Genomic DNA, 26,475 nt, shown 5'->3' with positions numbered 1-26,475 from the left:
CTCAGGGCTCTACCTGTAGAGGTTCTTATTCAGTTAATCTGGGACAAGGTCCCCTGCCTTAGCACTTTAAAAACTTCTCCTCCTCTGCTCCCCAAGTGATTCTGATATGCAGACAGAGTAAAGATAAACTGGCTTAGATCTTATATAGGCATCAAACACAGGCATCTGAAAAGATCAGAGGTGTTCCTAGCTTCAGGTCCAGCTTGATCCAGCAGCTCAGTGATCTAATCAAGGTTTCAGTTTCTGGTGTGTTTTGTTTTGTTTAAACATCTCTGCCTTGCTTTCTGTGATTCTGGTTTATCTGCTCTTTGGTTATTGGATAATCCCTCAGAACTCCTAAATCACTACCAAAATGTCCTAAGAGTGCATGCTATCTCATGTATGCCCAGTAGAAGAGAGACCATCTTTGCCTTTTGTTCCCAGCACAAATCTTGTGATTCATGCTGTTTTGGACTGGCTTAGGTTTCAAGCCAATCCCTGCACCAATCATTATGGCTAGGGGGATGGCTCAGATCATGTGCTCCATTCTTAGCACTGAATTTGGTCAGTTCCCCATCTTAGCTCTGGATACACATTGCAATCACCTGAGCAGATTCTAAAGAATCCCGATGCCTAGGCCTCACCTGTAGAGATTCTACTTTAATTGGTCTGAGGTGGTGCCTGGCCCCTGGCATTTTTCAAAGTTCCCCAGGTGATTGTGATGTTTAGCCAAAGTGGAGAACCAGGGCCTAGACATTGTATAGACTCATGATGCAGGTTCAGACCCCTCATGGGTAGGGCCAACAAGTACAGGTCCTCTGCTTGGGTCTAAGTGTATGTATGCCTGGCTAGGGGCTGGCCACATGTCTAGCAGCCCTCGATGACCCCATAGCAGCACCCAGGAAGCCTGGAGAAACAGAGCTGCATCTTCTACAATTTCCAGCCATGAGTGGCAGGAGCCAGTGGCAATCATATTGGGAGTATGTCATGCACGTATGACATGTGGTGGCCTGCTCTCGCTGGTGACCCATGGGCACCTAAAGCCTTTCTCCCCTTTACCGTATCCGTTTCTTCATCTGCTATTTGGATTCAAAGAATACCCATGCCTTTTGAACGGACTCCAGATGAAAGAGGCATTTGTGTGGTACCTTCAGTTCTTTGCAGGGAGCCAGTTTCCCTAGCAGGAAGGCTCTATTACAGAGTGGGAAAAGTTTAATCTCTATGGAGCTGTGCTACCCTAGGTAGGTCCCTTTACCTCTGTGTTTCAGTGTCCAAACCAGTAAAATGAAGACTCTATCTCCCAGAATGCTCTACATGAGCATGAAATGAGGTAATGTATGTGAGCCCCTAGTCAGCACCTGGAACATACTAGGGGTTCAGCAAATTACTTTCCTTCCAAGAATGCCACGGTTAGCTCTAAATCTTTTTAAAGTGATGTCAAATGGAGAATCTAAGACATGGTGTCCAACATAAGTAATAATTTGTTGCTGATAGGCTGAAGCCACTCGATCAACCCTTGGACTCCAAGCCCCTCAGCAGGCAGTTCCGGCCACCTCTTCACCTCTGTATCCCCCACCATACCACATGAGACGCCAGACTTTCTACACCAGAGGGTCTTGAGAGTGACAATCTTGTTGGAAGGAAGGTGTTGTGAAGCATGTCATCTCAAAGAGGTATTTGCTTCTAGTCACAGTATTTGCTTTTAAGTGGGATATTTGCTTGGGGTCAGGGGAGGATGGTGCCCTGAGTGGCACCGGGTCTGGCACAAAGCAAGTACTAATAACTGGACGCCAATGAATGGACTAGCCTTCCCTTCTCACAGCTTACCTCTCCTGTCCAATGGAGTCATGAAAGAAATGAAGATTAAGAGTGTAAGAAATAGTTCTGTTTATTGATTAGAACATGGTATAAAATTACAGCAATTTTCAGGCATTCTGGGCTTTCTGGGAGGGGCATGCAGTGCTGGGCTCTAGCAGGAGATGGAGTGAGGGCATGGACCATTGGGCATTGGCTCTCTTCCTGGGCACATGAAGGGACTTGCATTACCAGCACAGATGCCGATGTGAGAGAGAATTATTGGTTCTTTCCTCTGGAAACAAAGGATGTGGGCAATTTGTGTCACCAGACAATGCCATGCTTAAGAATTCAGTTCTAGCCTACATATGTTAGGTGCTGGCTCTCCCAATCTAGTCATATACAGATTCATACTGTTCTGTGTAATGCTCATTCTTCCCACCAAAAGAAGGGAAACAGGCACGTTGGTTTGGGAGGCCATCAGAGGATGGTGTGCATTTGGCTCAGGTCATCTTGCTTCCAGACGCATCAAGGTCTGCTGGAGGCAGTGGGCTGGGGCACGCAAGCAAAAAAGTGTGCACTACTGTAAGCTCAAGCAGAGGGACCTTCCATAGGGCAGCAGTGTGAAGAAATGAGCATGCTTCCAAAACAAACCCAATTTCATCTTGTCTCTCTCAAGAAGACGGAGAAGGAAGAGCTGGCAATCAGAGACTGAGCCATATGATGCTGGGTTCCATAGAAAGTCTCCAGTGGAGAAGTCTTTCAAAATGCAAAAGGTGTTTCTGTCCCAAGAGTCGGTGTGTAAAATCAGAACGAGGGCAGAGCAAGGTATTAAGAAGTGGTTGTTCAGTACAACGTCTCTGAGAGCCAGATGGCTGGGTTCACAGTTACATGACATTTTGGAATAGCTGGAGGGACCTCATGATGTTGTCATCCTGGGAAGGGAGGAAGGGGAAAAGAGAGGACAGTTAGAACTCTCTGAGGATTTTCCCTGAGAAGTTCTGTTATGGTGAGCAAGTCTCCAGCATGGGTTTCTCGTGCAGAAAGAACTCTGCAAGGGAATGAGAAACAGGGGTGGGGGCCCAGAAAGTAAGCAACTCAAGGCAAGAAGCACCTTCTCTGGCCTTAAGAAATTTGTAAGAAATAAATTATCCAGTGAAACAGTGAGTATTGCTTCTTTTTAGAAGCTCTGGGCAACTGCATTTTATCAAATGATTTTTCTCCATCTACTGAGGTGATTGCATTTTAAAAATTCTATTATGTCATTAATTATATTGATGAATTCTTGAATGTTAAACCAATCTAGCATTCCTGTAATAAACCCTATTTATTCTTTTTTTTTTTTAACATATTACAGGATTTGATTTTTTGTACCTGTGTCCAGAGGGAATATATTAGCCTGAAAATTTTCTCACTTTGTAACAGCTTTGTCATGTTTTCTTATTAGGGTTATGATAGCCTCATAAATCAAGTTGAGAATTTTTTCTTCTTTCTCTATTCTCTGAATTTTTATGACATTAACATCCTTTCTTCCTTAGAAAGAGTTTGAAAGAATTTACCAGGTAAGACATCTGTGTTTGCCATTTTCTTTATGGGAAAGTTTTATTTATTTTTTTAAAGCATTTTTTTAAAGCATTTAATTTTGAGAGAAAGAGAGAGAGAGGAAGGGACAGAGAGAGAGAGAGAGAGAGAGTGGAGGAAGAGCAGAGAGAGAGGGAGACACAGAATCTGAATCAGGCTCTAGGCTCTGAGCTGTCAGCACAGAGCCTGACATGGGACTCGAACTCACAAACTGTGAGATCATGACCTGAGCCTAAGTCAGTTGCTTAACTGACTAAGCCGCTCAGGCACCCCTATGGGAAAGTTTTAAATTACGGATTCAATTTCTTTGACACACATAGGACTATTCAGATTTTCTATTTCTTTTGGTGTTAGTTTTGATAAATTATATTTGTAAGGAGTTTGTAGACTTCGTATGTTGCCAAATTTATTGCATAACTGACTTTTATCTTTACGATGTCTGTAAAACCTGTAGTGTTTTACATTCCTGATATTGATAGCTTGAGTGTTCTTTCTTTTTTGTTTAAATCAATCTTGCTAAGCATTTATCAGTTTTATTTATTTTTTCAAAGAGGCAAATTTTGGTTTTATTGATTTTCTTTTTGCATGTCTCCATTATATGTTCTCTATTTTACATTTACATTTTTCTATTGTATATTTCCTAAGAAATAAGTATTGAATGTAGAACATGTTTGGCTATTAAACAACATACTTCTAAGTCCGTGGGTCAGAGAAGAAAATATTTTGAATTAAAATATAATGAAAATATGACATAGTATAATCTATGGGATCTAAAGCAGTAGTTAAAAGAAATTTTATCCCTCTGTATGCACGTATTAGAAAAGAATGGTTAAAAATAAATGATCTAAATCTCCATCTCAAAAAGCTAGAAAGAAAACCTAAAAATTAAATTAAAATGAAACAGAAGGAAGAAAACAATTTACAGCACAAATGATAAAGTAGAAAGCATACCTATAATAGAAAAAAAATCAACAAAGAGAAAAGTTGATTCTGGGTGTCTGAAATCTTTAAAAGTTGCTAGACCTTTTTTTTTTTAAGTTTATTTATTTATTTTGAGAGAGAGAGCATGAGCAGGGGAGGGGCAGAGAGAGAAGAGAGAGAAAGAATCCCTTTCTCTGCACTGTCAGTACACAGCCTAATGTGAGACTCAAACTCACAAATGGAGAGATCATGACTTGAGCCAAAATCAAAAGCTGGACGCTTAACTCACCGAACCACTCAGGTGCCCCTAAAAGTTTCTAGAACTTTTAAAAGAAGTCTATGGAGTCAGGCTGTCTAAATTCAAATCGTGGATCTGTCATTTACTAGCTGGGTGACCTTACTCCCTTTGTGCCTCAGTTTCTTTATGTTAGAGTAGCATCCATCACCATATATATCTATGGGTGGGTTGTGAGCAAGAAATGAGTGAATTAATGGAGAGCAATAGAGGTTGCTAATGTGAGAAACTAATTTGAAAATTTCACTCACCTGTTAAGCAAAGTCAAAAAAGCACACTTAAATAGGGCATAGGATTTAAAATTAGAATGAAGTTCAGGGGGATCCTGGGTGGCTCAGTTGGTTAAGCATCTGACTTTGGCTCAGGTCATGACCTCAGAGTTCATGGGTTTGAGCCCCACAGGGGGCCCTGCGCCGACAGCTCAGAGCCTGGAGCCTGCTTTGGATTCTGTGTCTCCCTCTCTCTCTCTGCCCCTCCCCTGCTTGCACTCTGTCTCTCTCTCCCTCTCAAAATAATAAATAAACATTAACGAAAAAAAAAAAACCAGAATGATGGAATTCAAGTTCCATCTCTGTCACCTACTGGGCATTAGCCACATCTCTCAACTTTGCAATGTCTCAGTTTTCTCTTCTTTAAAATGTGTATGATCAATACTACCGTGCACCCAGTTCATGATGGTTAACATGTTGAAATATTTCTATCCTTGTTGGTAAATGAGCCTTCCATCCAGCATCTGTGCCTCTGGCTATCTGGTAACTGGCACAGGACCGCTGGAGCACCCAAAGATCCATCAGCTAGTGGGTTGGCAAGCTTAGAAGGATCCCTCTAAGGCACAGCTCCTTGACCATGAGGTCAAGGTCAGTTAAGAGTGGTTAGTTCTCAGTCCACTCTCATTATAAAACATTTTGAATATCACGACCAAGGCTAAGCTCGTACAGCGCCACCACCTCTCAGGATGGTTGTGAGGTTTATGCAAAATACCTGAAACTTGGTAGGTGCTCAGTATGTATTGATAACTTCTCCTCTGCTTTGTGTATCTGCAGTTCTTACTGGGTGAGCTCAGAGTAACTGTACTTTCTGAAATAAATTGGGGATAGAAATGCATTTTTCTAAAGTAGATAAAAGCAACTATTTCTAGTTCAATTGCTGGCAGAGGCTCCGGGCTAGTCTATCCTTTTGCGGAATGAAAATGTCTTCCAAGGACCCGCAGGATCAAGATCATCTGAGTGAGTGTTAGAAAAGCAGTGCCTCAAGCCCTGCTCCAGACCTACTGAATTAGAATCTGTATTTTAAGGAGATCCTCAAGGAGGTTGGTTTGCACAGTAAAGTTTTAGCAGCGTTGATCCCCAGGACATTTGTGTTAAAACAAAGATTTCTAGAGCCTCGCCCCCAATCTAGTGTTCATTTTCAGAACCATCTGGGCAATTTTGGGGCATACCATGGCTTGAGAATTACAGCTTTAGATTTTTTTCCCAGCTACCCCTCGTAGTCTGAGGAGTGGGTCACTGAGCTGGAAGCCTGTTGAAAAAGCAGAGTGTTGTCCACTTGAGAAGCCTATGGTTTCACAGAGACCCCCTTGGCCTTTCACATCCCCCCACAATCCTTCTCAGGCTGTCTGGCTCAGCCTGTGTTTAGCCAAGACCAACCACAGCCCAGCTCCAGGAGGGGATGGAATGGAATTCTACCTGAGGTAGAGAGGGTATCTCAGCTCTCCCTTCTGCAGGGCCCCAGGCCTCAGCTTTTCTTTCCTGGATCTAGTATGTTTTGTGCTCTGAGGTCTCTCCTTACCTCCTGACAGGATTCAAGAAATTCGTCTAAAGTCACGATGCCATCTTTATTTTTGTCCATTTTCTGGAAGACACAACAGGAAGCACTTTAACGAACCTGGGAATCTGCATTCCAAAACTTGCTCTTTGTTAACCACCTTTGCCCCGAGAATTCGGGTGGTCTTTCACTGGCCAGACAATCCCACCCAACTCCCTGGTTACAGCATTTTGAGCCCCATAAGCTTCCTTAAAATTGAGAGACTTGCTCCAGACTCTCATTGCCTCATCACCAGATTATTCTGCTGATACCCTAACATGTCTTCCCCAGACTCTCCCCCAGCCTGTCCACCTGGCAAAGAGAACACTGCATGTGAGAGGTTCGACTTCTGTCTCTGTCACTTACTGTGTGACCTCGAGTGAGTCTTTAAGCCTCTCTGAGTCTCTGCTTTTCCCATCTGCGAAGTGAGAGGATTAGACTAGAATGAGCTGGGACATTCTTCAATACTCTACCACTCACTTACTTTCTTACAAAAACACCACTGTGGTCATGCTACTCTTCCACTCATGGAATAACTATAGTCACCCAAGCAAGACTGAACTCTTCAATGCAAGACCTCACACTCCAGCCCCTCCTCGTTTCCAATCTTATCTCCCACTACTCCCCAGACATAAATACTTAACACTTAACACAAATGTGTTTAATGACGTCTTCTCTGGTTACTCTGCTCCACCAAGAATTTGTATGGAATGTAGAAGCTGTACTGTAGCATTTCTATTTCATAATACACTTCCCTGTTTCATTGTCTAGTTTATACTTGCTTGCTTAATGAGATCATCTATTACTTGAGGACGACGCATTTTGTAATTCTTTTCTGTTTTCTACAATGCATAGGACAGAGTTGGACACACACCACTTGCTCAGAGGCTTGTGGGTTGGCTGGTCTAAGTTGGGCTTAAATCTTGCGCACGACGTGTGTGCACTTACCTGGAAGAAGACATCCACGTGCTGCCTTGGAGTGTCTTCTCTGAGCACGGGATATGTGTATTTCCCCATCATGTCATAGATGGCTTTGACAATGTCCATCATCTCCTGGAGGATATGGAAGCACAGTGTGAGAACATGAGGTCAGGCTCTTTTTATGTGACAGTTTGGGGCTCCTTGTCCCCCTTGTGATTGAAAGTGATTAAAAGGACTCTCTTCAGCTGATGAGAAGGGCTGAGGGGCTATATTCTGAGAGGAGGCAGTGGGACATTCTCTTTGCCTTCAGAAGCTCTTGGATAGGTTACCTTTTCTTAAGCATTATCTTCAGTGAGAGGTTATATGGGGGGTTGGGGTGAACATGTTTGTGTACTGATCGGCCCACACTCCATTTTTGGAAGACCCTCTCCCTACTCCACAATTCCCTTGAATGGTTGGCCTGGGTGGCTGTGTTTGTACTGGGTGACCTGTCTCTGTGACCACTGCTAATTTGGAACAAAGGTGGACGTCTGACTAAAGCTGGGCTACTCTGTTTTTCTTCCTGGAGAAGTTTAGGTGATGAGGCACAGAAACTGTAATCAGGAGTGATAGAACCCTGGGACTCGAAAGTCAAGTGGCGTTGGGGCCAGAGTCAGTGCCACAGGCAAGCCATTTCCAGGTTTTAGCTGAGGTAGAGTGAAAACAGACATCAAAAACTTGTGCAGAAGAGTAGAAGTTCTGTGAAGAGGAGAAGGGAGCGAATACACAGAAAGTAGAGAAGAAGAGAAAAATGCAGGGAGAAAGAGAGGAGAGGAGAGTAAGGAGTAGAGGAAGGAGAAGGGAGGTGGGGGTGGGGGGAGAAACAGACACCTGTTCCCATGAGCACATACATGCATACCTGCACACACACACACACACACACACACACACACACACTCACACTCTCACTCACACTCACATATACTCACACATACATACTGTATACTCACATACACTCAGGCTCTCTGAGAAAAACAGTTGAAGAAGACAGAAACAGTAACAAGGACTCAAGAAGCCGCAGAGAGGCAGTGTCTCAGAACCGTTACTCTATAAACTAAAACCTCCTCTTGCACCTCCCCACCCCTCTGTTGCTAGCAACTTGAACCTGTCATTCTTGCAGAGGAGTGTGGCCATCTTGATCTCAGCAATGCTGGAGGAGGGTGAGGAAACAGGGGACAAAAGGGGGGTGGAGAGAGAGAGAGGAGACTAACAACCTTATAGTTTCAATAGAGTTTACACAAGTTCCATCAGACTAACTGTATCTTTATAGGAAATCTCTCAGCTTAAGATAATTTATTTTGATGATTTTTTAAAAAGTTTATTTCTTTATTTTGAGAGAGAGCATGAAAGAGTGGGGGAGGGGCAGAGAGAGAGGGAGAGAGAATCCCAAGCAGGCTCCACACTGTCAGTACGGAGCCGATGTAGGGTTTGAACTCACAAACCGTGAGATCGTGACCTGACCTGAAACCAAGAGTTGGATGCTTAACTGACTGAGCCACCCAGGTGCCCCTATTTTGATGATTTTTTATATTTGTAACCAAAAGACCTCTTTCTACAAAGTCATTCTTGTTTGATGGGGCCTGATAGATGTTACAAATGCTGTCATGTTTTCTTTCTAATCTTTCAATGCTTCTGGATACAGAATAAGTGATCATTAAATATTTATTAAAATAGTTAGATTGTTCTTTTTATTAGTTTATAGATCTGTTTCCTCAAGACCGTGAACTCGTGAGGACATGCTTGCTCTTTCATTGCTAAGGTCTCTGCATGGGCTGGGAGCCCAGTAACTGTTGAGTGGGTCTGTGATGTTCTGATCACGTTGACCAGGCATGGTATTCCATGGCCCCTCCTCCAAATGCAGGCAATAGGGTGCAGGAAGGCAGCCTTGTCTTTGAGATATTTGAAATAGTGTCTACGGAGACCCAGGGGACAGACTCTATCTTGGGGTCCTTGTCTGCTACTCCTCATTCCAGGTGCTTATTTTACTTGTATTTGTTTTTAACCTATTAATACTTTTAGACTTATACAAAAGCTGTAGGAATAGAACAGAGCATGCACCTATACCTTTGACCCAGGTTCTCCTAATTTTAACTTGCAAAACCACAGCACAAGGAAACTGACAGGAAACTGACCCAGGAAACTGACATTTCTACAACAATGCTACAGTGCTATTAAGGAAACTATCAAGCTTATTCACATTTCAACAGATTTCCCCCTAGTGTCTTTTTTATGGTTAAGGATCTCTCATCCATCTAACTGTTGTGTCCCCTTAGTCTCCTCAAACCTGTGACCGTTTCTGTTTGTCTTTCAAGAGCAAGGCACTTCTGATATGAAGTGTCAGTTATTATGCTGATCAGTTATTTTGTAGAATGTCTCTGCTCATGTTAGTTCCTGGTTTTCTGATGATTAGGTTGAAGTTATGCATTTTTGACAAGAATACCAAATCAGTGATATTATATCCTTCTTGGTGCATCCTATCAAAGTGGTTCTTGATATATCGTGTTAATGGTGATGTTAACCTTGATCATTTGATTAAAGGGGGTGCCTATCAAGTTCCTCCCCTGATCTTAGTTTCTTTCAGTGGATCTTGCCTGCAAAAATGATTACTGTGGTGTTTGCCTAATGCTGACTTTGTATTTCCTTTATTCCTTCTTTATTTATTAATTAGAATTCTTCTTTAAGGAAGAATTGTCCCTTATCCCCTATTTATCTATGAATTCAATTATTTATTTGAGTACATATTTATTATTTATTTGAACACATATTATTTGAATACATATAATCTATAATTATATATATATATAATTTAGTAGGGACTCATGGATGTGTTCTTTATTTTAAACCTTATAATCTAATACTAACTTTTTTGTTTTTTTTTTTTTTAGAGATAGAGTGTATGTGCAAGCAGAGAAGAGGGGCAGAGAGAGAGAGAGAGAGAGAGAGAGAATCTGAAGCAGGCTCCACGCTCAGTGAAGAGCCTGATGCAGAGCTCGATCCCACAACTCTGGGATCATGACCTATGCCGACCAGAGTTGGGACACTCAACTGACTGAGCCACTCTGGCACCCCTAACGCTAGCATTATTAGATATGTTGCTCAAATTGTTCTGGTTTTGGTGATTAGGAACTCTTTCAGGCTTACTCCTGCAGCTTTTTGACATGTCCCAGGCTTCCTCTCTCCCCCCCCCACTACTTCTTCCTTCCTTCCTTCCTTCCTTCCTTCCTTCCTTCCTTCCTTCCTTCCTTCCTCTCTCTTTTTCTTCTTTCTTTCTTTCTTTCTTTCTTTCTTTCTTTCTTTCTTTCCTTCTTTCCTTCTTCTTTTTCTTTTTTCAAGCACCCCAGTACTTTCCAGCACTACAAGATACTCCAGGCCCATCTTGCAATTTCTCGGTCCCAGTCCTGGAATTGCCCACTTCTTGAAGGAGACTGGTTCCTTTAGCTGGAGGATGATATTCAGACACCAAGGTCTGGGTGCGAGGTGTCCTCATTGCTGGAGGGGTGTCATTGTCTTAGACCCTCCCAAGAAACAGAAATAGGAAATAAACGTCTCTACCCATGGGTTTATTTTAAAATGTAGGCTTTGTAAGTCCTTCATATCTGCATTGTTATAGGTTTCTTTCCTGAGTACCTTTTATAAGAGGAAGGATTTAAGACCAATTTTGATTGCTGTCTCAGGATTTTCATTGCCTATAATTTGGATGAGATTATCTCCAAATGATTGTCAGGGGGAAGATCCAGCTATCTTTTCTAGGAAGCTGCTTATCCACACTTTCTTTTTCTTTTAAGGGGTTCTTTATTAATTCTGCCATCAAGAGAGGTCTGATGGGTATAAATGGGAACAATATTGTCTGGTCTACAAACAAGGAAGAGGGAGCTGGAGATAGTGAGATTATTCAAGTGATGGAATTATGGCTGAACCAAGGTTGACAACCGTGTTATAAGTCCCATTTTAGGGTCTTTTCTTTATCTATTTTGTAAAGTAGTATTTGAATATTTTGTCATAGCACATATTTGAGTATGTACAGAAGCATTACATTCTTTGAAAAATTGAGATAATATTATACATACGATTTTAAAAGATGAATTTTTATATCTTAATACTTTTGTATGATCTTAAACGGCCATCTGTTATCCCATTACATGTATTTCCTGGAATCCACTGAACATATCTGTTATTAGTAGATATTAGGGTTTTCACATGTGGGGGATCATTCACCACTTGATTTTCAGCACCTAGAACACCTAATAAGCCCTCAAATATATGTTGAGCAAATGCACGACTGAATGAATGAAGACTGAATGTCAGAGGGAAATTTGCAGGGCTGGGGTGAGACCTGGAGATGCTATTACTCTAGGCACTGGGCTTGGCACGCAGAAGCTCAGGGAATGGGATGTTACAGGATGCTATGTCCAAGCTTCAGCTGAGATACCAAAATACAGTAGATACCAAAGTGAGTTTTGAGACAGACCTGTGGGTATTTCACTCGCTAGACACCACATGTGGCTCTAAAAGTGTCAGGCAGTGAAGACTCAGACATTATTTGTGATTTGTTAAGAGATGGCTGCACTTGCCATCGTCCCCTTCTGTGCTTTTATTAGTAGGCAAAATAGATTGTGGCCAGTGTGATCCTATTGTAATCTCCCTTCTCTCTTCTGGATGATGTCTGGATGTTGTCTGCAATTCTACCTTTCCAACTTTTAGCTTTATTTTTTTTTTTAATGTTTATTTATTTTTGAGACAGAGCGCGAGCTGGGGAGGGGCAGAGAGAAAGGGAAACACAGAATCCGAAACAGGCTCCAGGATCTGAGCTACCAGCACAGAGCCCGATGCAGGGCTCGAACCCACAAACCATGAGATCATGACCCGAGCCGAAGTCGGACACTCAACCAACTGAGCCACCCAGGTGCCCCTCCAACTTTTAGCTTTAATTTGTGACTATTAACCTGTGAAATGTGAGTTCTCCTAGGAAGAGTAACTCTACACAAAAATCATTTGCATTCCCTTTGGAATGTGCACTGAATACGTGTGACCCAGTGACAATAAATGAATCTGCTTAATCCTTTCTTGAGTACTTGGGGGCAGGGCAGGGTGGGGCAATGGGGTAGGTCAAAGGTGACCAGGAATCTCTCTGTTAGCCCCAAGGCAGATCCCTCCTCATTCAGACAGTTTCATTCTCCAGACGGGGCTGTTTACTGTTTAATTAGATGCCTTCATTGCGCCTCCTTCGTGACCCTGGCCTCAGCTCACTTACCTCTTTGTTTATGTATCCATCTTTATTGATGTCATACAAATTAAATGTCCACCTTAGCTTCTCATGGACGGTTCCTCTCAGTAAAATCGACAGAGCAGTTACAAAGTCCTGACAAATGAAAGAGGCATTAATGACATTAACCACCAAGCCATGGGGTGGGAGGAAGCTCTGTCTTTGGGTCAGACTCTATGACTGCTTTTATATAGTGGTATCTCCCATGTCCTCCCCTGAAGGACATGGCCAAGCTCAGCGAAAGTGCCCCCCTTCCATTCCCTACCCTGCCCCATTTTGGGGGGACAGAGCGTCCTTGAGGAAGAAAGTATGTGCTGACATCTCCAGACACAGGTAAACACAGCCTCCTGTGGCACTGCCCTATCCCACCGCTGCAGTTAGCCTCAGAAAGGCAGTATAGTCTACCACCGGAGTTCAAATCCCTGTTACCACTTCCTAGCTGTTTGACCTTGGAAAAAACACTCAATCTTTCTTTGCCTCACCGTCCTCTTCTGTAAACTGGTAATAAATAATAGAACACTACCTTGTGGGTTACTATGAGGATTAAATGAGTTAATACATGGAAAGCATTAGTACAGAGTCTGTCTCGTGGTAAGCTCGGTGTGAACGTGAGCTGTTACACTCTTTTCATTAGTCCCTCTGAGGCCCTGAGTTCCCAGAGGGGTGGGGCAGCTGCTGTTTCTCTATCTTCAGGAAATGTTTGTTAAATGGATGACGGACTGAAGCATCTGAGGACCCGACTGTCCCATCAATAGCACACAGTTTAGAAGAGGAGATGGTGGGGACCCCGGGACTCTGAGACAAGCATACCTCGAACTTCACGGAGCCTGTCTGGGTGGTGTCGAAGGCGTGGAAGAGGTAATGGGCATACATGCTGGCATCTGAAAGGCACAGAAGGAAAGGCAGGTGACAGGAGCCGGGGCTTCACAGAGGGAAGGGAGAACGCTTGGAAACAATAAGGAAGAGAAGAGGGTGCTGCTGGGGTGATGGAAAGGAGGAAAGGCAGTGTGGGCAAGCCCACTGTGTAAACAGGGACCCATGTGGCTGTCCTGGATTTTAGGTGGAAAGTTCTCAGGACAAAGACAGGCCCTCACCCTACATCTAGCCATCCCTGGAGGAAGACCCTCCTGCTGGTTCACATGGGTAATTCTTGGTGGATGAGTGACGTGGCAACTGTGGGAAGAAGGCGCCCTTCTGAGTGATGTGCAGTGGTGCCATGGAGTGAGTACTCACTAGGGAGCAGACAGACCTGGGCTTGGCTAGCAGCTCTCTCCCTATGTAGCTGTGTGAACAGGCATCTAGCAGAACCTCTCTGAGCTCCTCTTTCCTGTCTCTGTACAAAGGGATGTAGCAAAACCTATCTCTTGGAATTTTTGAAAAAGTATGTTGAACTTTTCACATAGTCACATCATCTTAACCATCACCATGCCTGCCAAATGGTCAAAACTCAACAAACTGTGGCTCAACAGAATTCAACAGCAGTGTCTGGGGTCTTCATGGGGTGAAGCTGCTCCCCACCTTGCAGAGGGGCCCTGTATGGGGTCCCACACCTTAGGAGGGCCCCATCTGTGCCGAAGAGGCCCATGAGAGACAGAGCTCAAGAAATGTTTGGGACACTTGGATCCATTTCATCAGGACCCAGGGAAGGGATCCTGCAGGAGATAGCTCCTGGGGGCAGACAGTGAAGTGGCACGTGACTCATAGAAGCCTTGGGAAAGAACCATTGATGTCTTAGGCCCATGGAGGCAGAGCAACTTCCTTCAGGAGTCAGGCACGGGAACAGAGTGTCTGTGGGCCTGGCACACTCACTAACCTGGACTTCTATGCACAGCTTTATGTTCCCTACATCTTTTTGGATTCATTTATTTCTACAGTCTCTGGTATTGAAATTATTTTTCAAAGTTTCACCTTGCCCTCAGCTGTTGTAAGGAAAAGAATGGAGAGTGTGTAGAAAAATGGTGGAACCAACATGGCGGAGCTTTACATCAGACACTTATGGGATAGAACCCTGCCCTGCTACTTACTGGCTGCGTTATCTTGATCTTGATCTTGAGTGAATTGCTAACTTCTCTGAGATGTTGTTGCCCATCTGGGATATGATACAGTACCTGCTTTCTAGAGCTGATATGAGACTTTATGATATTGCTTTATTAATCTCTTCTCCTCTCTTGGAGAGGATCCATTTCAGAGCTCTTTTCTGCTAAAACTTTAGCTAATTCCATGTCTTGTAATAAGGGAGGGGAATCTTACTCTGAGTTGTCCCTGCTGTTGAGGAGGAGACAGATAACAAGAAACATGAACCTGGAGGAAGAAAGGCTGCTCACCAGAGAAGGAGTTGGGAAGGATCTTTTCAAGATCAGACTCACCTCCATGAGGGAAAAACTGAGCGTAGATCTGCTTGAATGTTTCTTCATTGACCACACCGCTGGGACACTCCTGCATGAAGGGGAGAGAGTCAGTGGGAGGGAGGGCTGATTGGCCCCGAAGGAGGAGACTGGGTCCAGCCTTGGGGTTTAGGATTCCTCATCATCCCTGATGAACAGCGACTGGGCAAACACCTGTACACTTCTGTGCCTCCAGGTGAGTGGCCAGGAGATAGCCCTGCCTTAAGAATGAAGCTGCCTTGCAAAATGATGAGACATCATCAGAGAATTGGCACTGTGAGGTAGAAACAGCTTGGGATTTGGGCCTAGGAAGGTCTGGGTTTGGATCCTGGCTCAGCCTCTTCTAGGCTTTGCAACTTTGGGTGAATTAGTGTCTGATCCTCAATGTCCTTACATGTAAAATGGGGCTAACAGTACCTTCTGACAAGGCTGTCATGAGGTTTAATATATGAAATAATACGGCAAATTAATACATGGGCATTCAGGCTTACACATCAGTCTCTATGAGCTCAGTTAGCACAGACCTAAATCTCGTCAGTTCTGGGCACCGACAATATTGACAGTGTGAATGGGTCACACTAAGGCTAGAAGTTGGGCCAAGGTGAATTCTCCAAGGTTGTGCCTGCCATGTTGTGAAGTTCCTAGGCTATTGGCCAGTTTCCCATCTATGGAGATAGTCTCTTTCTTGCCTGAAGTCTTTCTTTCTAGCCAGGTGATCTTGCTCTCATGTCTTTATAGAACTGGCCTTTCTTTTACAACTACACATATGGAAAACTCTCTGATGGGCCCTGTTGACATTTGGAAGAGCTTTGCTCCAGATGGGAAATCCTGCCTGGGCCTTCAGATGCCCTGTGGGCCTTACATTTTTGAAGCCTCGATAAAGAACTTGCAGCTCCCTCTTGGTGAAATTGGTCTGGGCCTCCAGCTGCTCCAGTCCCTCAGGCCGATGGCAAACCATGGTCATCTCCAGCTCATCTTCAATCTTATCTGGAACCAGAGGAGATGGCATTGGAGTGGCTGACTTCAGTAGCCACTTGTCAGACCACAGTCTGGGCTGTCAAAAGAGTAGCGTTATAACCTGGGATAAGGGATTCGGGGCTGGGGTCACACTGCAGATGATCCTTCTGCCTTGACCACCCCCCGACCCCCAACCCAGTCACTTCTGTCTCACACTCAGTCCAGTCATTACCCCAGGGGTGTCAGGCACTACTCAGGGAGGGAGCTTCAGGCTGGAGATGAACACGTTCCAAGTGGAGATGAAGGCAGGAGTGCTAAAAATAAGTCTATAATGAAAACTTTCCCTTTCTTTCAAAATAACTTCTTTGCACATTCAATTTGCTGCCCACTGAACCATGTGAATATTCTAGAGACACAAGTAAGTGAGTGGAATGATTAACAGCTTTCAAACAGCAAAGGGAAACAACTCTATTAAAAATGTAGAGCAAACTCTTACCATTTGGTACGAATAGATGAAGGCTAACCCAATTTGGCAAAAAGTTCCAATTATGGCATGTTAAATATTAATTTAAGAGTACGAGTGTATTTTACAGTGTTGTTTTGTAATGTCTACTAGACATTCTTAAATAATAGGCAAGTGACTTAAATGGGAACTACTTGATATAAATCAAAGCTTCTGAAGCGTTTGAGGGGTTCCAAAAACAGTTGTCTGAAGTAGCAGTTTGTTCCTCCAATAAGAATGACAATGTAATATAATTTTTCACCAGTTATTGAAAAAAGGGTCAGTCAAAGCAAGAAATCTGCCCATCTCCTACTGAAGGGCCACAAACTGAATAAGCGAAGGTTTCCACACTTTACCATCACAGCAGGATAAATGAGTGTTTTCCTCTGGGTCCTGCCAGACGCTTTCTATAAATTTATTCCAATCAAGAATCAATTGTCGACTAACCTTCGCTGCCCACAGCTGTCGTGCAGACATTAGCAAATCCATGTACTGAACATGTACTGGGCCGGCAAGAATAGTGATGAGATGGGCAAGCTGCTGGGAACGCCACACTCCACATCACATCCCATGACCACAGAGGGTGGGGGGCAGGCTGTGTTTCTGAGAGAACAGGGTGAGCAAGTGCTTTCCACTGAGTATATCTGTCTAGTCAGTGCCAAGCTCTTGCTATCAGATTTTCTCTTCAATTGTCACTTTTCCTTTTGAGACTGTGATCTTAATACAAAAGGAAACTCTCCAAATGGGTTTGCGTCTTGGACATCTTCCCTAAGGAAATGGATGTTTGGGGAAGGTGCCAGGGAGAGGCAGAAGAACTTGGTGATAATTGCCAGTGGTTGTCTTTCTTGTGTGCTGGGCAACTGGTATCACCTTATCCTCTTGGGAGTAGGGCAGATTATTTAATATAAATAAGATACTCTGTTTATACAACATAGCTGCAAGTGACCGATTTCTTTTTAATTCTTACAGAGCCTTTAATTATTGTTTTGTTTGTAGCTAACAAGTGGCAATTACCTTAACATTGCAGCATTTCTATGTAAATCAAAGGGCTGATCCACCCCTCCAACGCCCCCCCCACGTAAATTTAATTCAGAATACTTGCCTATATTTTTAGCTCATTTTAAAATAGAAATAAAATTATTGGTTTGAATCTCCCAGTGTTAGATTTAATAGCAACTTTATTTTGGAAAACACACAGATATTTAAAAGTGTGAAGAGAGGTGAACTATTAAAATGGAAACAAGGAAGGCAGAAATGTATTTTTTGGAAGAAATGATGTATTTTTGCAGGCATATAGTATACCATTCTCACTTTAACTTATCCAGAAGCTGAAAAGACTTCTTTTGAAAGATTGTCTTGTTTCTATTAATCTTCCTGTGACTGAATTCTTCACAAGATCAGGGAAGTCTGTTTGCGGGAGTCTGTGAGAATCTCTCTGATTCATAAGCTGCACTTACTTACCATCTCCTCTATTATAAATGCACTAAGTAGTTACTGAAATATCAAATATTAAGCCCACTTCATTAAGGGAGAACTAGACTTTATCAATAAATGATTTGTTTGCTGTCTGGGCAGAGGGATCAATTTCCGTATTGGATTCCATAATATCTGAATATTGGGATGATGATTGCCAAGCTTTGGTTTGGTTTTGCTTCTCATCACCCTCTAATTGTCAGGCTGTGGTAACATCAGTCACTGAAGGAAATTCATGTCTTTGGGGCTCAAGATGCTGGGAAGTAGCCTGCGTGTCTTCAACCAGTGGTTCTCAATTTTTTGTTTTAATGTATTTCATAGTAAGAGCTACAATTAACAGCACATTCCAGGATGCACATACATATAAACAAAGATTTTATGACATATTTTGAAGCAAAAATTTCCTTAAACACTTTTCCCTATTGATGTGAGATGTACTCTGTTCTCAATTTTAATCTATTTCTTTGTAAAATTGTGTTAACCTTCATGTGTCATGACCTGTGAATGGAAAACACTGAGTTGTCTACACTTGTGGCAACCTTCTAGAAGGGCCCACATCTCAGCATTCCTCTCCCTCATACCTGCTCTCCCTTCCCCTCCTTCATCTAGTTCCAGCCACTATAAATATATTCTGAAGAAATTTCTGAAGGGGCTGCTAAGGTTTTCACATTCCTCCTGTTGCACTGACCCCCCTCTCTCAGGGAGTCCCTGGGTGCTGCCCAGGTGGTCCCTCCCAGTAAAGGAAGGAGGGAGGCCCAGCTCTCGGGTTGGAGGAGGAGGAAACAGAACTAACAGGTGGGGAGCCTCTTTGACAGTTTCTTCTGTTAAGAGTCTGCAAGGTGAAATGTTGCTTGATATTATTTTTGTTATTAAAAGTAATGGTGAGTCAGTTACTAAGTCAGATTGAGTTTGGATGATAGACATTAAAATTAACCTAGAAATTTAGTACTATGGTGGTAACTACATAACAAGAATTAGAATACCTTCTGTTGGTAAAATACTGTTAATCTGTAAAATGTTTTCATGCCTTTTGTCCCACTACAACCTTGTGTGTGGTGGGGAGCGAGTATTAGAAAGATGGGTGTCTTAACAGACAAGGAGATTGTCTAACCGTGAGTATCTTAAACACTGATGAATTGCCTATTACTGCGGGTAAAGCAAGATAGAAAAAATCAACGGGAGGGGATTTACAGCAGGAAATTCCCAGACTGAAAGAGAAGTTGGAGAAGATGATTCAGATTAAGTGGTCTTTATTGTTTTGAGGTCACGGACTCTTCTGAGTGTGGGATAAAAGCTTTAGACTCTCAGAAAAAGAAAATGCACCTAATTATGGCATTTTTCTGTACTTTCAGTTAGGTCTTGGATATTTTAAACACATGGAGACATGTTAAGTGCTTCTAGCACAGGAGATCTCTTCCAAGCTCTGTCACTAAATGGCTTTGCCTAAGACAGAATGGGACCTAGAATCGAGCCAGTCCCAGGTCTCTTTTATAGATCTGGCTTCCATGTGCCCCTACAATGGCTTCCCTTTCCCTTAAGCACAAACTGCAAATTTGTTTGTGACCAATGTGACAAAGTTTGCAATATTAGGAGCTATGCTCCTAACAAGCTCTGTACAGGTCACACCCTTAGGTTATGAGTTGTAAGAGGACCCAAGCCTTTAGTCTCCTCCCTAGTGAATCTCCTCTGTTAGTTCTGTGACCATGACCAAGGCCAAGGCCAAAAACCATGGCCATGATGACTTCCTTCTCCCTACACTAGAAAATAGTCTCTTCATCGTGGGGTCTCTGGGTTGGACTTGATAATCACCTATCTGTTTTCAAGGTTACAAAATGGTGGCCCTTGACATAGAATGCAGCCCCCAAATAGGTCTTGTTTTGTTTATAAAATGTGATTTTTTTTTTGTTTGTTTTTGTTTTTGGAATTAACTGCCACTATTGAAAGATGAGAGATCGACAAATTCGGATATTTTATTTCTCTTGGAAAATGGGATTATCTAACAACTTTTAGTCTCAAATTCTCACAAGGAAATAGTTTATGAAAGCTGAGCGGTGGCTGTTCCCTCTGAGCAGCCAGAGCCTCTAGCGCTCCACCTGTACACCTGTGGCTCACTTCCTTCATTTATGCTACCTTCCTGGCCCCACAGGCATTTGACTTTTCCCTTTCTGATCTCTGCCCACTTACCGCCCACCTACCTACCTTTTTTCTTACCTCACTCACCATCCAGTCAACCACCTTTTCTCTCCTTACTACTTATTTAAACACATTCCACTTTGTTTCACAAAGGGCTTAAAATTGATTATAGGAAATAAATATAATAAATTTAAAAGAGATAAAGTAACAAGAAAAACTGCCTCAGAAAATGTTGATTTGATTAAGAGGTCAAGGCCATGGGGAAAAAGACAACTTAGAAATACAGGTCATTTATTCCAAGCAGTGACCAAGCTTGAGTCACAGACTGGCTCTGAGCTTTTACATATTATCTTGTTGCCCATTAGAGAAAAACATATCCGTTTCTTATTAGGAGCAAACCTCTTCCTATAACTTGTCTCTAAAAGAAAGTTTCCGGCTGTTTCTATATAGGTGGTGTTTGCTAACAAGGGGCAAAGAAAGTTGGTGAATGAGTAGACTAATTACAAAATCTATTTGATTAAGAAACTCTTCCTTCGGAGGCTCTTGGGTGGCTTAGTCGGTTGGGCGTCCGACTTTGGCTCAGGTCATGATCTTGTGGTTCATGGGTTCAAGCCCCTGCGTTGGGCTCTGTGCTGCTGGCTTGGAGCCTGGAGCCTGCTTCAGATTCTGTGTCTCCCTCTTTCTCTGCCCCTCCCCTGCTCACACTGTCTCTCTCTGTCTCTCTCAAAAAAAAAAAAAAAAAATAATAATAATAATAATAAACGTTAAAAAAAGAAGCTCTTCTTTTGAAAGTAATATGACCAAAGTAGTCAAGTTAGTTTAAACTTTTTTACCTCTCTGAAACTGGTAATACCACCAGGCGATGTCTAGGAAAAAGTAAGAAAACATTTTACCAAATCCATTCATCGAAAAGACAAAGCATACTTTTATTTTCCATGGAGGTTCCACTCGGAGGGTGTCCAGGTCACCATCCAGCTCAACATACGCAAAGAGATCTTGTAGCAGAGCTGGTGCTGACCTTTTCCTTATCCTTTTCCCCAGGTGGGAGCAGGCAAGAGTAATGGGTCACCTCGCAGTGCCCACGGCTCCCAGCAGGGGGCTCATTGAGCATGCCCGCAGCCATGCAGCCATGCAGCCCGAAGAGTGATGGGATGGCATGGGGCAGAGGATGCACGGATGTGGATGGGTCCTTGAAAATACCTGCACGTTTGGTTGTAAAGTGGCTTATATGATACCCTTCACAACAGAGGCCCCATGGTCCCCCTCTGCTACCTTGTCATTTGAAGCTGCACATTTTGTAGGATTCTATATTTGCTCACTCAACAATCATCAGTGACATACCTACATATTTCAGTGAATGAAACGACTCTGTTCCCTGCTCTCCTGGAGCTTACAGTCTACAAGCCTATGCTTCTCTTTTCCCTTTAGGAGCTTGATAAGTAACACCGATGCAGGGGAAAACAAGGTGGGGGGGGGCTGTGGAAAAAACTAATTAGCACATTAGAACTTGTGAGCAGAGTGGAGGCAGGTGAAGTCCCCTGTTGTGCTGAATACGAAACATAAGACGGATTATCAGACCTGGAAACTCCTTCATGGCACCATAGAGTTGGCTGGGTCCAGGTCCCAGAGAGTAGAAAGTGGGGGTCTTGTTGCTCTCCTGCAGGCCTTTGGGGTTGATTTGGGGGGTCAACTTGGTTTACCTCTGTAGGCTATTATTTGAACTTCCTCCTGTCCTTCCATCACTCCTGACCAAGAGTGTGTGAGCCAGTCCAGCTATCACTTTAAGTGTGTTTTGGTCACTCCCCACCCATAACCCCAGACAGCAGGGGCTCATTTTCTGCTGTGGTGGTATAGGGGCGCCTAGGTGGCTCAGTCAGTTAAGCATCCAACTTCAGCTCAGGTCATGATCTCACGGTTTGTGAGTTTGAGCCCCGCATTGGGCTCTGTGCTGACAGCTCAGAGCCTGGAGCTTGCTTTGGATTCTGTGCCTCCTTCTCTCTCTACCCCTCCCCTGTTCTCTCTCTCTCTCTCTGTCCCCCTCAGTGCTCTCTCTCTCTCAAAAATAAAATAAAACATTAAAAAAAATTTAAGTGGTGGTATAGGTGGATATCCATCCTCTGGTAAATATTTCTGCTCTTGACCTGGTCCTGATCTGAATCCCATGGGAGAAACTTATTTTGCCAGATTTAGTTGCCCTCTGTTATCACTCTGATTAATAGCATTTGCACTTATTTACCATTTCTAATAGACTTTATTTTTAAGGCAGTTTTAAGTTGACAGAAAAATTACGTAGAAAATACAAAGTTCACATGCACATCACCTCACGGCTTCCCCTATCATTAACATCTTGCACTAGTATGGTATATATGTTACAACTGATGAACCAAGATTAAAATATTTTTAGCTAAAGTCCATAGTTTACATTAGAGTGCACTCTTTGTGTGGTGCAGTTCTGTGGGTTTTGACAAATGTATAATGTCATGTATCTGCCACTACAGAATCCTCCAGAATAGTTTCACAGCCTTAAAAATACTTACATAGCATTTTTGTAGTGGTATGTCTACAAATAAGGGTTCACCGTCTCTGCCATGCCAGGGATGGGATTGGGAGAGAGATGAAAAGACAGACTGTTCATATGGAGCTGTCCGACTAGTGGTGAGACATGCACAGAGACCAGGATTACAAACTCAAATGCCAGTAGTAGTTGGTAAGTAATTTAAATGAGTCAGGTGCTGGGTGTACAACTTGAGTGGCAGGGACTGAGAACTGGTGAGTCATTACCCCATGAAAGGGAAACAGCTCTTACACAGCCAGTCATTGTTATATAGAATTTAGGTTCACAGAGCCCAGATTTTTAGTTTTTCTTAAGAGCTGCTACAGTTAAGATTGTTTGTGTCCTGACTCTTAGCTGTTATCAATGACTTTAACATTGGAAACATACAGCATGGGCCAAATATGATATTCCCATTTGCAGGATGCTATGGATTGCTGGCCTGGAACCCTTCGCTGGCAAATCATGCCAAGGCCAAGTAGTGGCATGGCAGTGTGGACATGGCTGAGGCATTGGGAGCCAAGAGGAGGAAGCTCTTCATGAATAACCCCTGGATGGCAGGAAATTGAAAGGGGTGGCAGGGATGGCTCCAAGGGGAGCTGGTAATTTATTTGAGTCTTCAAGAAGGAAGGGAAAAAGGGAATATCTATCATATGTGATGCTACAGAAGCCAAAAGGCCAGGGTGAGCTCTCCTCTAGTACAGCTGACTTCTTACTGAGAACAACTGGAAAAGGAGTATTAAAGAAATAAACCAATTAAAAAAATTTTAAAAATTACCATGGTAACAACAACAAAAAGACACCTAAAGACTGGGCAGGGGGTGGGGGAACAGGAAAAAATACCTTAACACATGTGTTTGAAGGCACTGGAGAGCTACCAATTTATCCTATCTTTAGAAGCAATGATTCTGGAGGGAAGAAAAACTCATTAAGGTGAGCCTGACAGTCAGTGCTGCTTTTCATCTCACAGGGTATGCTGATTTATAAGTGGCATGGGTTCTGAGCTTGAGAAACTGAGCAAAAGGGTCTGCTAAGGGGAAAGAATATAAGCAGAACTTTCAGCAATCTGGGAAGACAAAAATGGGATCAGTCCTACGAAGACATTCAGGGCTCGAGGGGCCAAGACCGGAGGGGCCACAGAGGAGGGGAGCACAGACATAATGTTATCAACCTGAGCTATCGTAAGTGACTGAGGTCAATGGAAACTAAGCAAAAACCACAGCCCAAAGGTTGCAGAGCTAAATGGAGCTCTTGGCAGGCTCACAGGGTTATGGGTTAGCAGTTAGATTCAGGGTCTTCTAGGAGGTAGGTTCCTGGTGAACATTCAGGCTTTCAGTTTGACCCCTAAAGGACTGTGTTCTAGGAGCAAGGCATATTAGAAGTAGATCAGGCCTCTCAAAGATTGAAATCCAGCCTCGAAACAACTCAATCCCTATTTGGATTAAGTTTATTTGCTCCTGCTCAGTTACCTTGCAGAAGTTGAAGGTTCAGCCAGATAGTGTTCACATTTTGTATTCTAATGTTCACCACTCATTGCAAGTTTGCCAGGCATATTAAGATAGGACCAAGAGAAAAAGACAGAATACAGTAATAGATTCATAGTGATCTAAATATTGGCTTTATCAACTGTGGGCCTTAAAATAATGGTGAATATGCTCAAGAAAATAAATAAAAAGATGGAGATTCCACCAGAGACTTGGAGAACTGGGATATATATATATATATATATATATATATATAGTCCTAGAATTAAAAAATATATTATCCAAGATTAACAACTAAATAGATCAATTTAACGGCTGGTTGGGCACAGATGAAGAGAGAATGATTTGGTGGATAGGTCAATAGAAAAATATAGACTTATGCACAGAGAGAGAAATACGAAAAATACAGAGAAGACCATAAGAGACATATTGGACTCGAAGAAAAGTTCTTTTATATGTATATATACATATATATATATGTGTATATATATATATATACACACACATATAGTTTTTTTTTGAGAGAGAGAGAGGCAGAGTGTGTGCAGAGGAGGGGCAAAGAGAGAGGGAAACATAGAATCCTAAGCAGGCTCCAGGCTCTGAGCTGTTAGCACAGAGCCCGAAGCGGGGCTCAAACTCACAAACCATGAGATATGACCTGGGCTGAAGTCAGATGCTTAACCGACTGAGCCACCCAGGCACCCCTCATAAAAGTTCTAACATATGTGTAACTGGAGTTCCCAATGGGGAGGAGATAAAAAATGCTGTTGAGGCAATATCTGAAGTGACAATTGATCATTTAAAAAAACCAATTAAATATATCAAGCCACAGATGTCAAGCCACAGATTCTGGAAGCATAAACCCAAGCAGAGAAACTCATAGGAAACCACACCAAGGCACATCACAATAAAACTGTTGAAATGCAAAGCTAAACAGAAAATCTTTAATACAAGAAAGCCATCTTCAGATAAAAACCAAGCCCTAGCTCGATGCTTATTAATTAGGACACAGAAAAAGTAGAAATGAAAGTACAACACGCAAACACATGTCAAGAAAAACTGGCTTGGCTATTTTAACACTAGAGGAAGTAGACTTTAAGGCAAGAAGCTTTGCTAGAGAGAAAGGGAGTTTGCATAATGAAGGTGCCATCCACTAGGAAGATACAACAATTCCAAATTAGTATGCACAAATAATATAGTTTCCAAATACAAAGCAAAGGCTGACAGAGAAAAGAAGAACTAGCAAATTCACAGTCATAATTGGAGATTTCAAAACCCTTCTCTCAGCAACTGATAAAAAAAAAATCGATGAGGGTATAGAGGATATGAGCAATGCAATTAACAAATGTGTCTCCATTGATAGGAGTGGAGCTCTTTATCCAACCGCCATAGATACCGCACATTCCTTTCAAGGGCTCAGAGAACATTACCAAAATTGACCACTTCCTGAGTAATAAAGCCAATCTCAACAAAGTTTGAAGAAATGAAATTGTTCAGAATGTTTTCTATCCATGTGGAATTAAACAAGAAATCAAGAGAAGAAGAAAAAAAGAGGAAATCTCCAAATGTTTGGAAACCAAGCAACATGGTTCGAATTCGTAATAACCCGTGTATGGAGGAAGAAACCTCATGGAAATTAGAAAGCATTTGGAATCAAATGATAATGAAAATATAACATATCAAAACTGTGGGACGCTGTGAAAACTGAACCCAGAGGGAAATTTAAAGAGCATGACATACTTGAGCTGCAAATAATTTAGGTGACAGTATGCATAAAATTGAATGCCTAAAATTGAATGCTGTGCTGCCTCTTGAAATCATATTTCTAGTGCTTCTAGTGGTTCATTTTCAGTGTTGCCTAAACTATGTTGGTTACATTAAAGACTACATTAGAGATGGCATGCTGGCATTTGAAACTGTGATCTTTTCTCTCCCCTTAAACATGGTCGATTGATTTATTCTGGGTGAGACTAACACCATTTTTTTTTTTGGATTGACAATTTACCCCATTATTATTAGCGATGAAGATCCTTGGTGGTGCCTGTATGGACCAGGGTGGGGGGCGCAGGGGACTGGGGGGGGGGGGGGACAAGTTCTATCTGGTCCTGAAGTGTAATCCTGGAGGCTGAGGGCTGAGATTCTTACAGCAGGGGCTTGGAGGTGAGTCATAAGCTCACTCAGACACACACAGCACACACAATCGTCAGCTCTGAATTTTATAAACTTAACGATGAGTCCCGGGAGTGCTGAGCTGAGCTTTGATAAAGATTTTCTGAGTGTTCCAGACATTTTTTTCAGTCTTCTTGCTTCAATAAAACTCAAATCATGTTTTGCTCCAAGCGTTTGTTCTCTTAATCTTGAAACCCTCCTGCCCCTTTTAAGCGAAATTGAATTT

At 42.7% G+C, this 26,475-nt stretch overlaps 1 protein-coding gene across 4 annotated transcripts in view; it reads right to left on the bottom strand.

The window, feature by feature from the left end:
• Positions 1-1,849: 1,849 nt before the first annotated feature.
• The window catches only part of KCNIP1 (potassium voltage-gated channel interacting protein 1), a 341,949-nt gene continuing 317,323 nt past the window's right edge, over positions 1,850-26,475 (bottom strand). For 3 of the 4 annotated variants that reach the window (XM_019450272.2, XM_019450273.2, XM_019450274.2), the window contains exons 2-8: positions 15,843-15,967; positions 14,963-15,032; positions 13,407-13,477; positions 12,585-12,692; positions 7,322-7,426; positions 6,359-6,421; positions 1,850-2,708 (exon numbers count right to left, since the gene is read on the bottom strand). In XM_019450272.2, coding sequence (XP_019305817.1) covers positions 2,661-2,708; positions 6,359-6,421; positions 7,322-7,426; positions 12,585-12,692; positions 13,407-13,477; positions 14,963-15,032; positions 15,843-15,967 — 590 coding nt within the window. In that variant the 3' untranslated portion in view covers positions 1,850-2,660. Of the gene's footprint in view, positions 2,709-6,358; positions 6,422-7,321; positions 7,427-12,584; positions 12,693-13,406; positions 13,478-14,962; positions 15,033-15,842; positions 15,968-20,878; positions 20,912-26,475 lie in introns of all 4 variants that reach the window. The other variant, XM_019450271.2, reaches the window with a different exon arrangement.

Source organism: Panthera pardus, unplaced genomic scaffold (genome assembly GCF_024362965.1).
Source record: "Panthera pardus isolate Hobbes unplaced genomic scaffold, ASM2436296v1 HiC_scaffold_2, whole genome shotgun sequence".
Classification (NCBI taxonomy): Eukaryota; Metazoa; Chordata; class Mammalia; order Carnivora; family Felidae; genus Panthera; species Panthera pardus.
Note: the sequence above shows the minus strand (reverse complement) of the source record. Positions and strands in the feature narration are given on the sequence as shown.